Source organism: Sitodiplosis mosellana, unplaced genomic scaffold (genome assembly GCF_009176505.1).
Source record: "Sitodiplosis mosellana isolate CC-2019 unplaced genomic scaffold, AAFC_SMos_1.0 Smas_scaffold_5599, whole genome shotgun sequence".
Lineage (NCBI taxonomy): Eukaryota > Metazoa > Arthropoda > Insecta > Diptera > Cecidomyiidae > Sitodiplosis > Sitodiplosis mosellana.
Window position 1 is genome coordinate 1 of NW_022600841.1, and position 14,222 is coordinate 14,222.

A 14,222-nucleotide genomic window follows, 5' to 3' on the forward strand; every position below is an offset into this window, starting at 1 on the left:
TTTTTAAATCGTAGAATACTGTATATTGCCGACAAAATTGAAACGGATCATTCCACAAATGCACTCTCCTGTTTTTTACTGAAACCGGAACAGCTCGAAATTTAATTTGATTTTCAACATATTTTCGAGCAAATACGAATTTAGCCGCATGGTTGATCCGTTTATTCGATTCAGCTGCTCTAAGCAAATCTTGAAATTCCAAATGGTCCAGTATGGAGTCGAGACAATCGATATTTAAATCAGTGATTTTCATCCTTTTAGTCGATTTTGTCCTTATTTTCTACCGGGAATAAATAGTTTCTCAATTAAAAATCATTGAAATTAAGTTTACAATAGTTTAAATCAAGTGCAACTTACTTGAACGATTGACGAACACCCTCTTTTCTTATTCCAGTTTTTGAAAATTGAGGTGAGTTTTTTTTTCTAACGGCAAACCAAGTTATCACTTCAACGTTTGAAATACATCTGAATGTAGTATTAGTCCTAATGTTTCATATTCCCTGTAGAATGGGTCATTAGAACACACAGCATACCTGTGTTAATTAGAACATTCCAAGCCCACCACTGCACACGAAAGAATTGTTTTACGACAGTGCCGAGACACATGCAAATTAGTATACCATCCGCTTATACATGGAATTGATAACTATTCAAAAACAAAAGAAGTTTTAAGACAACAATATTGTAAGTATATCGGGTCAGTCGAACTAGAAAGGAGTTTTATTTGAACAATGACAACACAGTTGGGATCGAACATTTTCTATACTACTGTATGATTTGAACTGTTGGGAAATGTTCAATGCGAAGTGGTGGCAATGGAAAATTTATGCTTTAGCTTTCAATTGGCTGTTCTGTATGATATTCGGGTATTGAAAGATTTGTACCAACTTCATATAATTTCTAAGAACAAGATGCCATTTCATTGTGATCATTATATATTGATTGAAATTTTGAAATTAGATCCATTGAACTATAACGAAATCGACATTTCTCGAACATGGGCTCATGCTGCTTGTGAGAATGCTAGATTCATTCACCAAACTGGGCGACACAATCAAACAAATCCGCTTTTTGTTCAGATCTACCGAATTTTTGCTCGCAAAACCCTCGATCAAACCATTTATAAATTGCCTTATCAAATTGCTTCTAATTTTATTCTCCATCAATTTTACACCCGGAATGTTAAAATCCGGTGATGATAGTGTTTTACAGCGTTCAATCCAGCCTCTCTGATCGTCTGTACAAATAGATAAGAAACGTAGAAAAAGAACAATAAAGCGGCACCTGGACACTGGTTGGAGAGATAGAGAATCATGCTCATAGTTTGCTGTAACAAGTACGCGTCTGTGTTAGTTCAAACGTTGAAAGTATGACACATTGCACTTAGTCCTCAGACGGCGCTGTATTATTTACTATTTTCATGATCAGAAACGCTGGCTCAATCCAAGAAGATATGTTTGGAAATTTGCTCAGATAATTGCCCAACTTCTACAGAGTCTTATACGTATTTTGGCGGTCTTCTTCATCGATTTGTAGTCAAAATATGAAGAATTCAGTTAAATGGAAGGATCAAATTATGGTTAAGTCATTGGTTTATTTGTATGTTTCTGAATTGAGGATAACGTGTGCTACGATCGAAGTGCAAACATTTTTTTCATCCGTCGCAACTGGTTGTACTGCTAGAGTAAGTATAACGTCAAACAAAATCACTATTAAACTATTTAGAATTTGAACGAAAATAAAACTCTACATGATTGGTTTCATAAAATTCATTTACAGTCCAGTTTCATGTCTCTTGATTTCGTACACTTTTATACTTATGTCCGAGAATAATAAAAATGAACATATCAGCAACCATTAGACCAGCAAATAAAAGGAATACATGAATTTGTGATTCGAATATATTTAATTCGGTGACAATTGCAACCAATGATTGAATTGCCAAAGCCAATTGTCAAGAGTCAAAATGATTGCACTACAGATTTCATATATGTTGGAGCCTGTTCATAAGCAAAAGCTAGCCCCGGTATATAGAACATTACGTCACCCATTGTCATGACTGCGATTTGAGGTAGTTGCCATAAAATGCTCAAAGAATTTGGTGGTTCCACTCGAACTCTCCATTCAACAAATGCTGACACTGAAATTGCGATGGCGGCTAGAAAACCGTTCACTTTGATTTTTTGAAGTGTTCTACGAAGACCGATCTTACTTAACAATGGATAAAGACAATAATCAAATAATGGAATGAACAATAAAAGTAAAATTGAACCAAATGTATGCATTTGATCCGGTAGAAGCGTATAAAAACCGAGATCGCCGTTCATCTTGGTAGCTTGAATCACCCAACTGGAGCCGCTTTGGTCAGTTAGCTCAAAAACATTGACAATGGCAAAGATAAAACGATAAGACTTGATAAACGTTTTGTCTCTTCAACCAATTGTAAACCAAATTGCTTTATCGAATAGTCGAGAGTTCTGCTCCCGCGCCACTTCGTTATAATTGCATTCTGTAAACGTAAGGGGAGAATAATGAATGATTCCCACCACAATACATTTGACCACTCGAACTAAAATGTTTTCAGATGGAGGACCCATTGTATACCAAGATTTTCCGAATAAGAATAACACTGAAATTTAGCGAGAATTCAATTTGCATTAAATTACTTGATATTCGAGAGAGTGATTAGGGGTAATAAAAACTAACATATCGCCGCAATCATCAAAATGGCTGGGACTCCGAAAGTCAGCGGAAAGCAGTCATCTTTTCCAAAGTAATGAACTTTGGCTCTAAGCATCGGAGTAAATGTTGTGGAAAGTAAGGAACCTACGAAGAAAATAAGAATTCAAATACTTCACCCACTCATAAAAGGAATAAGAAGGTGATTGTCGTTTTGCTAACCTGCATTGATCGATGGATAAAATAAGGAGAAGAATTTGGCCATGTATTCAGCAAAATTGATCACCAGCAAAGGATGATACACACGGTTTGATTCCACCATTTCCAAATGCAACGAGTATTAATCCGACGAACAGAAGAGCTTCAGCTGGAATATTCTGATAGCGCATGGTTCGCAGAAATACGCTTAAAGTCCAGATCTTTTTCGCCCAGTCTCTTGCACTCATCTGTGATTTATTTACTTTTGAAAATCCAAAAACTTTGAACCAACAATAAAATTCCATTGACGTGGACACCTTTTAACGTGTCGACAACTTTGTTCTTTTCATCTTGCAAATCTTTGTATTCCCGCTTGCAAAGGGAGAATTTTTCGGCAAACGTGTCAATTTTCGACTCTTTTTCACTTTTCTCTTTTTCCATTTGGTGCAATGAGTCCTTCAATTGTTGATTTTCTTGCTTGAGCAACGCAATTTCGTTGGCCAAACGCTTTTTGTTCTCCTGCAGCTCTTTTTTACCTGATAAAAGCATAATAATGGTTAAAATTGACTTGGAGTGCTAAATCGACTAGTATACAGTCTTGATGACACTTTATCAATACACACAAGCCACAGAATACTAACCATTCAATTTGGCAACCAGTCGGTCTTTTTCCTTCAGCAATAAGTCATATTTCATCGAAACACACTTGAAGTCCTGGTCTTTTTCTTCCAATCGCTTGCATTCATCTAAAAAAAAGGAAAAAAATGTATTCAAATTATTGTTCAATATCGTTTACATTTGTCAAGTTTTCCAATAGTCAAACTCTATATTCTAAAAAACAATCAAACCTTTGAAGTCATGCACAAGTTTCTTGTTTTCGGCCACCAACAATTTCAATTGTTCCGACTCCACTGAGTCACGTTCCATTTTTATTTGACGCAATTCAGCGTTTAGATCTTCAATTTTCAATTTAAGAGACGAAATCTCACAATCCATACGTTCCTTTTCATTCACCAAATCTTTCATGGCTACAATTGGAATTAGCGACAATTTTTGTTATTATTGACATTTCCAATAAAAAAAAATTGACTGGATAAAAAAACAAAAGGAAGATAAATACCGTTCAATTCATTGTCCAGCTGTTCTTTTTCACTTCGCAACAGATCATTGCTCATGGTTAGCCGGGCAAGCTCAATTTCGTGCTCTTCGAGTTGGTTGCATTTTGCTGTACAATGAAAATTTCCACTTATTTAATGCTCATGAAAGCACTTAATTGAAATAAAGCAAAGCGTCATACCTCGAAGCATCTCTTCCACACTATTTTTTTCATTAATCATAGCCTCCAATTGCGTATTTAGAGTGAGAGCTTCGGATTGTGCCAAGTTCCGTTGTTCCAATGCACGATTGAGAGAGCCGCTCAAGTCTTCATTTTTCAGCTTGAGCGTTGAATATTCGTTGTCAACGTATCGCTTGTCTCTTTTAACTATTTCGTAGTTTGATGAGATCTGTTCCAGCATCACCTCATTTTCCCCTAGCTGTTTACATTTCTCTGTGAATAATTTAAAAAAAATTGAATTATTATGTGTTGGTTGGAATCGAAGTAGCCCATTTTTTCAATAATTTTAGCGACCGAGTGATGTTTCAAAAGTAAATAGGGTTCGAAAAAAAAGTTTTATCATTAAAAAGTGAGTCTTTTTCCGTAAGAATTTAATTCACACTGGTTGTGTCATTTTTTAAGTGTTTAATGCATTTTTAATTCATAAAAGTATTAAACAAGGCTACTTTGATCGTCAACGACACATTTTGTAGCTAATCAAAAGATTTGGATGGAAAAAAATTGGTCAAGCCTGGGAGAAATTCTTCGACGCTTTCTTTTTCAATTTGAATGCACTCCAGTTGTTTGCTGAGGCTACCAAGTTCCGATCGTTCGAGGTCACGCTGCTTTATTGTCCAGCTCAATGCATCGTTCAAGTGGTTATTTTTCCGCTTGAGGGATGTCATTTCGTTGCTTGTCCGTTGATGGTCCTTCCGAAATAGATCTTGCTTCGTTGAGATTTTCGTATGTTCATAGTCACTTTCGAACTGTCGGTTTATTTCTGCAAAATTCAAATGGTTATAAATCAATTGCTTACATTTTGTTGAAAGAATGAACAAACCACTGCGAGTTGACCCAGCGTACTCATTTCCATTTCGCCCGTCACCATTGTGTTGCTTGGAATTCGACAATTCGTAACTTTTTCCAGCCGCAAATTGGTCGTAGTCGGAACAGAATTTTCCATCTGATGGATGCTGCAGCTCCATATGTTGTTTGATTGACTCTTCCGATGAGTATTTGTACGGGCACACATCGCATTTTTTCGTGTATTCAAACCAAGTCTTTTGTATAGAATGGATATCCAAAACGGGTTCACTGCTCATAAATGCGGCAATGGCATCAGCGATTGAGAAAAATGTGATGACAGCAACGTCCATATCCGAATCGTATCTCTCATTGACCCACAAAAGTGGACCAAATTTACTGAAGTATTTGTGCAATTCGTTACTGTTGTTCAATTCGGCCGGCACACCAGTCAACATGAGTGTACGACTGGGCATCACCACTGCACACGACTCCGATTCCATGATCGACATCTGGAATCTGCAATAACATAAAATCAATTAGCACCAAAAGTAGGGAAAAAAATACAAAAACTTCGCCGTTGTCACTTTAGTCGTCGAAAGAGCATCGTCGGATAGCACAAAATTCGAAAATTGCCTGACATTGACAACAAAGAAAACTTTGTTGTGATTCAAAGCTTGTGTATGACTAACACTTGACCAACAATTTTCTCCATTTGCTGAAGTATTTTGATGCATTTGTTGATTGACAGCGAGAGAACAAAACGCTCACCTTCGAAAATGCTCTGAATTTACTTCGATTTTGGTACAGATAATAACTGAAACGTACAAACGAGACAAATAATTTCCGAGTTGTATAGAAGTTAGAGTTACAATGACAGAACCACTCAAACGACCGCGCACTTGAAGCTGCTTCATCTGTGTAGACTGTGTGTACAATTCAAGCGTCGCATGGCACACACACAGAAGCAATCTATAGCGAATCGATACACTTACACTTGTCGCTGTCTACTAGGATCGTCATAACGTTGCCACTTCACGTCGTTGTTGCAGACGATTCGTATGACACGTCATAAATTCCGTTAGAGTGCTTGTTTATACTCGAATGAGTATTAGTCATTTTGCTTCACCCATTTTCCTCTTGTTGAAAAACGTTAGAATTCAAGTGAGCGCAGAATTAAATGCTATTCACCAAATAAGCCAATGTAGAGAGAAGAATTGTTCTTTTTTCTGAGTTGATAAAATTAACAATGAATATTTATTTATCGAATAAACCAAAGACGATACATAAAATGTGTACGTATGAATTGAAAAAAAAAGTGAAATGAACTACTTTCCATAATAAGCAGACTATTTCATTAGAATGCTTAATTCTGAACCACTTGATACAAAAATTAAAATTGGCAAATGATGAATATAGTGCTTGAGTATGGCACGCTGAAGAGGATTCCTGAGTCTCAAACTCCATTTTGCTGAAATGATAAATCAATTGTTGAATATTCTGAAAAAATGACACCATACATTTGTTTTTGACTCACATTTCGACCACCACACACTTTCACCAGTGTTTCATGGAGCATTTTCACTTCCAAGCGTCCATTCTGAAGATCTTGCATTAGTCGGGTGTTTGTTGTTTCAAGCATCGTGATTTTTTGTTCCATTGTCGCGAAAACCGCATCTTTTTCTTTCAATGAATCATCTTTTTCTGAAGGAAATAAATCACCTACTGTTATGATTATCTTTATAAAAATGACTACGGCTTTCAAACAAACCTTTCAGGTGTTCTGCGAATCGTTTCTTCTTCTTTTTCAACTCCTTGGAATGGGACTTTTCAATCTCTTTCAAATTGTCCTTCAGCGTCTTAATTTTGATGCGTAGCAGCTCTATTTCTCGGGCCAATGCAAATTGATCGATTTTCAGCGGTGACCGTTCTGTTTCAATGTGTTCTTTGGACTCCCATTTCGCATAATTGGATGTTGAACGATGCAATGTTTCTTGTAGGTGCTGGTGCTGGTGCTTGTGAATGTTGCATTGCAAATATCTCAAACAATGCCTGAACCATTGTGCATTCGCTTGATGTGCCAATCCCGATGCCATTTGCTCGCAAATGTTCGCTTGCAAAGTGAACACTTGTTGTCAACACCTTTATCGCCTGATGCTCTTGGCATTGATGCTGCGGCTGCGTTGGCTTGTGATGAATTCCACGACATTTTGATGAATCGATTGTTGAGCACGGCTTCGGGACTGTCGAAAGCCGCACTGGCCTCTTCATTTGTGGCAAATGTCACTTTCGAAGCACTCGGATCACCGTTGTGGGCCACTTCAACATTCAACACTTTGCCAAATTTTCCAAAATAATTACACAGTTCCAGAATTGTGTTTTCTTCCGGTAGAATGCCATCCAAATACAGAGTGCTGTTGCTCTCCGTGTTAGGAGATTTCGATGGCGATGACATTTTTCGTCTCAATTTATCTGGAATGAAATTCAAAAACAACCACAAACTAAAATACTGAAGGGTTCGATATATTTTATGTAGTTTTTCACATCGTATTCGCATCAGAGATTTCAACTCAAAAACAAAAAGGAAAATAGTTGTAAGTCGGAATTTTTCTTGCCATTAATTGTTCACAGTAATTCTTTATTCAGGACACGCTATTTGAACATTTCGATGTATTTGATAGCTGCCAGAGGTTGGTTGCAGATAAATTTATTTATATAAATTTCAAATATCAAATAAATTTATCCGATATTTTTCATGCGTTGTGTTGTTCTGACGCATTCGTAGTACATAAACGAAACATCGGCTGTTGTATTGGCACGGCAGCCAGCTATTCATCGCAGGAATGAGATTTTTGTTTTGTTTATTTACCGATATTTGTGAACAAGTCTACCACTGTGTCACTACATAGTATATACAGGGTGGCGCAATCTAAGTGTAACTAAAACAGAAGACTATAACTTTTTTGTTTTTTGATTTTTTTATTGCTCTAAAGGCACGAAATGTTGCAAAATGATACAAAATTTAGAATCAGCTTCCAGATTTTATTTTCAGTTGCACTGGATCGAGTAATGCCCTCACGTCCACCATTTTTTTAAATGTGTTTGCACGGAAGTGGTAGTTTTGACAAAAATAGAACTTTTGAAAGAAATCTAATATAGCTTGAGTAACCAAAAACCATGAAAGTAATTAGATTCTAGTTCGTAGAATATTATAAAATAGCTCCAGTCTTTATTGGACCACTATCACCCATGTATGACTCCTTTTGAAGGTCGGAACTGTGATAGTCCCCAATTATGGAATTTTTTCACCATTTTCTCCATTCTGACCCCAAAATAAGTGACATCGTGTGACGTCATTGGTGTTGGGGTGAAGATTGGAGCTCTATAAATATAAACCAGGCCATAATGGTTCCAGAAGATTCCAATAAAATACTTAAATTTAACCCATATTAGAAGAAAGCCATGCTTTGGTGAAAAAAAACGACTTTTTAGAGCTCATTTTGGTCGACTATTGGCTGTCGATTTTGATGAAGAGGGTTTCCAAGGACTTTCATTCCTGAAGTATATTACAAGGCAATGTTAGCCCACAAAAATACCAAACATGGGTTATCTCAATGTGAAGACTATAGCCAGAATAAGAACTAATTCCAAACACCCACGTTCGTGCAGGGCTCATGTTGTTGAATCGTAGTCTTGAAGTCATAACTCGATCCAATGCAATTGATATTGAAATCTGGAAGCTGGTTCAAAATTTTTAATCATTTTACAACATTTCATGCCTTAAGAGCAATAAAAATTATCAAAAAACAAAAAAGTTATAGTCTTTGGTTTTAGTTACACTTCGAGTGCGCCACCCTGTATAGTCCATAAGAAATGTGCAGAGACGAAAATGTTCGCCATTTAGTTTTACATTGCCAATACATTGGTTATGGAGATTTTTGTTTTGTTTATTTTTTGTCGTTTGTAAACAAATCTGCATATCTTTTTGCATTGTCTCTACACACTTCTTATGGACTATATATACTATGTAGTGATACAGGGGCAGAATTGTTGACAAATAACGGTAAATGAACAAAACGAAAATCTCATTCCAGCAATAAATAGCCGGCATTAGAACAACACGACGCATGAAAAATATCGGTTAAATTTATTTGATATTTGAAATTTATATAAATAAATTTATGTGCAACCAACCTCTGATAGCTGCACCCGTTTACTGTCAAATTTTGAACAATTGTAGAGCGCCGTGGATTTCGTACGGTAAAATTCAGTACTACTTGGTGTGATTTTGAGGTATTTCAAAATATGTGAAATTACTTACGGCTATTTACAGCTCAATCACACCAATTAGTACTGAATTTTGCCGCACAAAATCCACGGCGCCTCACAATTTCACACTTCATATTCTGTATACAATAAATGCGAGATTATAAGCGTGTGGATAGCTGTTGTTATGTTTCTAACAGCAAAATAAAAATAAAATCTTTCATCGATTCAGCTCGTTCAATCATCACGGAATTTAAGTGCAATAATTAGGGCTCCTTCCTCTGGTCTTGGTTCGAGGATAAAATGCATCTTGATGACATTTCCCTGAGAAAGATCAAACAATCATGCTACATTTATTCTATTCGTTATTTTAAGTGCAAAATAATAGTTTTCTACTCACACCATACGGAACAAGCAAAAATAAGCTCCGCAACCATTTTTTATTACCACCCAACTGAGGATCGATGTTGATCGTATGCTTTTCAATTGAAGATAAATCATAAGTTGAATAATAATAACAATACAAACAATGTTCGCGAAAATGCCATCAATCTTGTTCAAGTCAACTTTGTCATCGTTCATCTTTACGGTCGCATTTGGTTAAAATGGACATAAGTTAGTAAAAAAAACAATTCTAGTATTGAATCTTAAGATTTATCTAGAAAAAATTACGTGAAACTAATTGACATAAGATATTCCACCGCCACTTGAATGACATGAAACCAAATCAACGAAAAACAAATAAAAAGAGTCTTTTGCGGTAGCTTTTTCGTCTTCCATTTTGTGGTGTGAATCAAACAATTTATCTGGAATGAAATTGAAAAATAAAATGTTTTACCATGTAAAACGAACTTTTCCGCAGATTTTAGATGGTCACCATGATGGACGGATATAGTGTCCATGTCCACGCCCATTTTAAAACCTTTCATATGACACCCATGTCAACTATTCATATAAAAAAATGCTGTTAAGTGGTGTTAACATAACCGTGATGGACCGGTATGGTGTTCATGTTCATCTTCGTTCAAAGACCTTTCATATGATACACATATTGACTATACTATGTAAAAATAGTATGAAGTCCATCGTGGTCGACCATCGTGTTATAACCTCATTTAACATCACTTACCATGGGAAAATCGTGTAAAAACAGTAAAAAAAAAAATTATAGAATTTTTTTTTTTCGATTGAAAAATTCAAGGGGGACCCAGGGTCCAGAGATATTTTATTGAAGATTTATTCAACTTTTAAATTTTCAAATTGAAATGACAGAAATTGCCAGGCATGCCTGGCAAGATTTTGAAAATGCCGGGCAGGCATTGATTTGTGATTTTAGTTCGAAATTGCCGGGCAGTCAGGCGCTGCGCTTGGCAAATGGGACCTTTAACAATGGGGGTCTAACAATTTTGTTAATGGGTGTCGAAAAAAAGTGAAGACCTTAAAAAAAGGTCTTCGATTCTGAAAATCGATTCTATTTAGTGTAAACTACTCACAATCGCTCAAAGGGGCTCTCTGATTTTCAAATCCTAGATAAGGGGTAAAACCGGAAAACCCCTCCCCTTGCACAAGTCTGCGTCAAAACCTACCTATTTGGAATTTGAACTAAAATAAAACTCTTGGAAATCCAACATAAAAGCCATTCACAACTGTAGCTCCTGATTTCGTACACCTTTATACTTTAGTGTGAGAAAAATAAAAATGAACATATCAACAATCATTAAACCAGCAAATAAAAGGAACACATAACACTGTAATTTGTGGTGGTTGCCATGAGATGTTGTCATTTAACAAATGTCGATATTAAAATTGCAATTGTAGCTTAAAAAAACGATTGTCATTTTCTGTAGCGGTCTACGAAGACCGATCTTACTTGGATAAACACAATAATCCAATAATGGAATGAACAATAAAAGTAAAATTGAACCAAATAATAGGAAACTATCTTAGTTCTTAAAATCTACCAAAGAGGCTGTCAACAGATATACATAGGAATGTCAATAAGAAAGCGCCCTCTTTGTCAAATATCTTGTTGTTGGTCAAGAAAAAGTGTATATAGTTCCCTGTTGTTGATTGAACCAAATGTATGCATTTGATCCGGTAGAAGCGTATAAAAACGGAGATCGCCGTTCATCTTGGTAGCTTGAATCACCCAACTGGAGCCGTTTTGATCAGTTAGCTCAAAAACATTGACAATGGCAAAGATAAAACGATAAGACTTGATAAACGTTTTGTCTCTTCAACCAATTGTAAACCAAATTTCTTTATCGAATAGTCGAGAGTTCTGCTCCCGCGCCACTTCGTTATAATTGCATTCTGTAAACATAAGGGGAGGATTATTATTATTAGTCGTAGAGAACAATATGTGTTTTTAATCAATAAAAATGAATGATTCTCACCACAATACATTTGACCACTCGAACTAAAACGTTTTCAGACGGAGGACTCATTGTATACCAAGATTTTCCGTATAAGAATAACACTGATATTGAGTGAGAATTCAATTTGCATTAAATTCGATAGAATGATTATTTTATAAAATGTCAGGTCAGACGTGTAATAAAAATTAACCGATCGCTGCATAACACAAAATTATTTGACTTCTTCCCCTTGCTGTCTTACAGTGTGTTTTTACTCACAGGGTCATTAGAACATATACATGTCGTTTGGACTTTGGAATTTCCTAATGATCAACACATATACCATACACAAATCACAAAGCAAATAAATAGGTAGGATTTCCATCAATTCTTTCTTCAAGCAATAACAACAACTTTTTGTGTGATAAATGATTTATTTAAAAGTAAAATTGAAGATAAAATATAAATAAGCATATCATATGCGTATAACTGAAATGCAAATGATTGGAATACAATGGATTATTATATGGATACTTTTCAGAATACTATGGATTATGTATAAAAGTGTATTAATCAAAATTCATCTATTTTTGAAAGATCGCGAAAAGTATATTAGGCTAGTTTGAGGTGACAAGAGTCAATTACAATTGTATGGATTCGAATTGAAATAAACGATAGTAATAAACATCATAGCGTTTTGAACATTGTATCGTTCGTCTAAAACTTTTGAAAAAAAAGTTAATCTATGTGGTGTTGCTTATTATTATGTAATATATCGATCTAGGTGGAAATTCAAAGAACAACTATGACTGGTTTTGCTATTTCCTTACGCAATTGAAACGTACGTACAATTGTGACCACCAGTGATGAATGTGTTTAATTTGTAAGATAATAAATAACTAAATTAAAGAAAAATATTTCATTACATTAAAGGTTCATCTCAACTCAACTTTCTGCTAATACGCGTGTGACTAAAAATACAATCATCAACTCAGTTTCGCCTTTTCAATTCATAGCCGTAACGCTCAGAAACCGAAGAAGAGCCGTACGGTAATTCGTGAATGGATATCGACCAATCAGCATTACAATTGCCTCTTATTGACTGCAATACCAAATGCTTTGGACATTTATCGAACAATTCAAATTTGATAGATGTCAACGATTTGAAACTAGCCATTATTTCACCTATTACGCCAAAGTCGTGGTTTTTGTATATGTTAATATTTTTCACCGATGGGCATATTTTTGTGAGCCTATTGCGGATCTTCTGAAATATGTGCAAATTAGGACCAAAACTATAAGAGCTAAATTTCAGACCTAATGTCGATATAGTCGGATGTTTTTCAATAAAACGATAGAAGTGATCGAAGAAAATTGGCTCAAAAATAAACGTTTCAAGTTTATCAAAAGAAAATGGAAAATCAATTGGTGTAATATTTGTATTCGATTCGAATGAAACATCCAGATGTTTTACATTCTTCAGATGAATAGTTTTGAAATTGAAATCATTAAAAAATTCTTTTATATGATCACGTAGAACAAGACTTTCAAGATTTTGCAAACATTTTTCCACACTCTGAAAAAAGTGTGCATTGTAACCGAATGTATAGGACCTGTTTATCGCGTTCAATTGTTTCAACTGGGAATTCAATTTTAAGGTTGTAATGATATTTCTCCTGCCCACTTTAAATAAACCAAAGCTAGAATTTACTATGTCTAAACGTTCTAAAAAAGGAAAATGACAAACAATATCTCCGTTTCTAAAAAACACTGGACGAACTTTTAGTACTTTCATTTTTGGAAATAATCTATTGATCGATAAAGTTCCAATCGATTCGTTTTTACATTGATACACAGTGAAAAATAAAAGTCCACACTTAGGCGGATTTTCGACTGGTAGAGGCGCCCAGTCTTATATTTTGCCTAGTAAATTGAGTTTCAGACGAAAAACCGACTAGATTATAAGCGGAATTTCGCCTGCAGCTCAAATTACTAGCAGCAATATCGGCTGAATGCGTTTTTAGCTGAAAAAACGGCTAGATGTGGACTTTTATTTTTTACTGTGTATGATGTGACTAAAGAAACTTCTTCAATTCTAGTGAATTGTTGCTTGAAATGATCCAATCCACCTTTTGGAATATCACACATCTGGATTTTGATCAATGGGAGTGCACAAAATTGGCTTATGTAGGAAAAAATATATTGATCAAAAACTGTGCAGCTAAATATAATCTCTATATCTTTAATCACACATCCGAAACAGCGCAGCACAGATAGAGCGATTTTTAAATCGTAGAATACTGTATATTGCCGACGAAATTCAAACGGATCATTCCACAAATGCACTTCCCTGTTTTTAACTGAAACCGGATCGGCTCGAAATTTAATTCGATTTTCAACATATTTTCGGGCAAATACGAATTTAGCCGCATGGTTGATCCGTTTATTCGATTCAGCTGCTCTAAGCAAATCTTGAAATTCCAAATGGTCCAGTATGGAGTCGAGACAATCGATATTTAAATCAGTGATTTTCATCCTTTTAGTCGATTTTGTCCTTATTTTCTACCGGGAATAAATAATTTCTCAATTATAAATCATTGAAA

The 14,222-nt window shown here is 35.4% G+C and overlaps 3 protein-coding genes across 3 annotated transcripts; all 3 read right to left on the reverse strand.

Moving 5' to 3' along the window:
* Window positions 1-2,546: 2,546 nt before the first annotated feature.
* Window positions 2,547-3,026, reverse strand: LOC129572844 (peptide transporter family 1-like; the record flags this gene model as incomplete). The annotated part of the gene is made up of 2 exons (XM_055452947.1): window positions 2,547-2,629; window positions 2,954-3,026. Coding segments are annotated over 2 exons (156 nt in total), but the record flags the coding sequence as incomplete, so codon positions are not given.
* A 16-nt stretch (window positions 3,027-3,042) lies between these two features.
* Window positions 3,043-5,913, reverse strand: LOC129572843 (myosin heavy chain, clone 203-like). Its single transcript, XM_055452946.1, has 9 exons — window positions 5,768-5,913; window positions 5,034-5,515; window positions 4,725-4,973; window positions 4,175-4,426; window positions 3,998-4,102; window positions 3,726-3,905; window positions 3,519-3,623; window positions 3,195-3,413; window positions 3,043-3,125 (listed from the first exon to the last, which is right to left on the reverse strand). Exons 1-9 carry the CDS (start codon window positions 5,911-5,913, stop codon window positions 3,043-3,045), a joined length of 1,821 nt encoding a protein of 606 aa, XP_055308921.1.
* A 306-nt stretch (window positions 5,914-6,219) lies between these two features.
* LOC129572842 (uncharacterized) lies at window positions 6,220-7,470 on the reverse strand. The gene is made up of 3 exons (XM_055452944.1): window positions 6,768-7,470; window positions 6,534-6,700; window positions 6,220-6,467 (listed from the first exon to the last, which is right to left on the reverse strand). The coding sequence occupies exons 1-3, from the start codon at window positions 7,090-7,092 to the stop codon at window positions 6,453-6,455; spliced, it is 507 nt and encodes a 168-aa protein (XP_055308919.1). The 5' UTR covers window positions 7,093-7,470; the 3' UTR covers window positions 6,220-6,452.
* Between the last annotated feature and the right edge of the window lie 6,752 nt (window positions 7,471-14,222).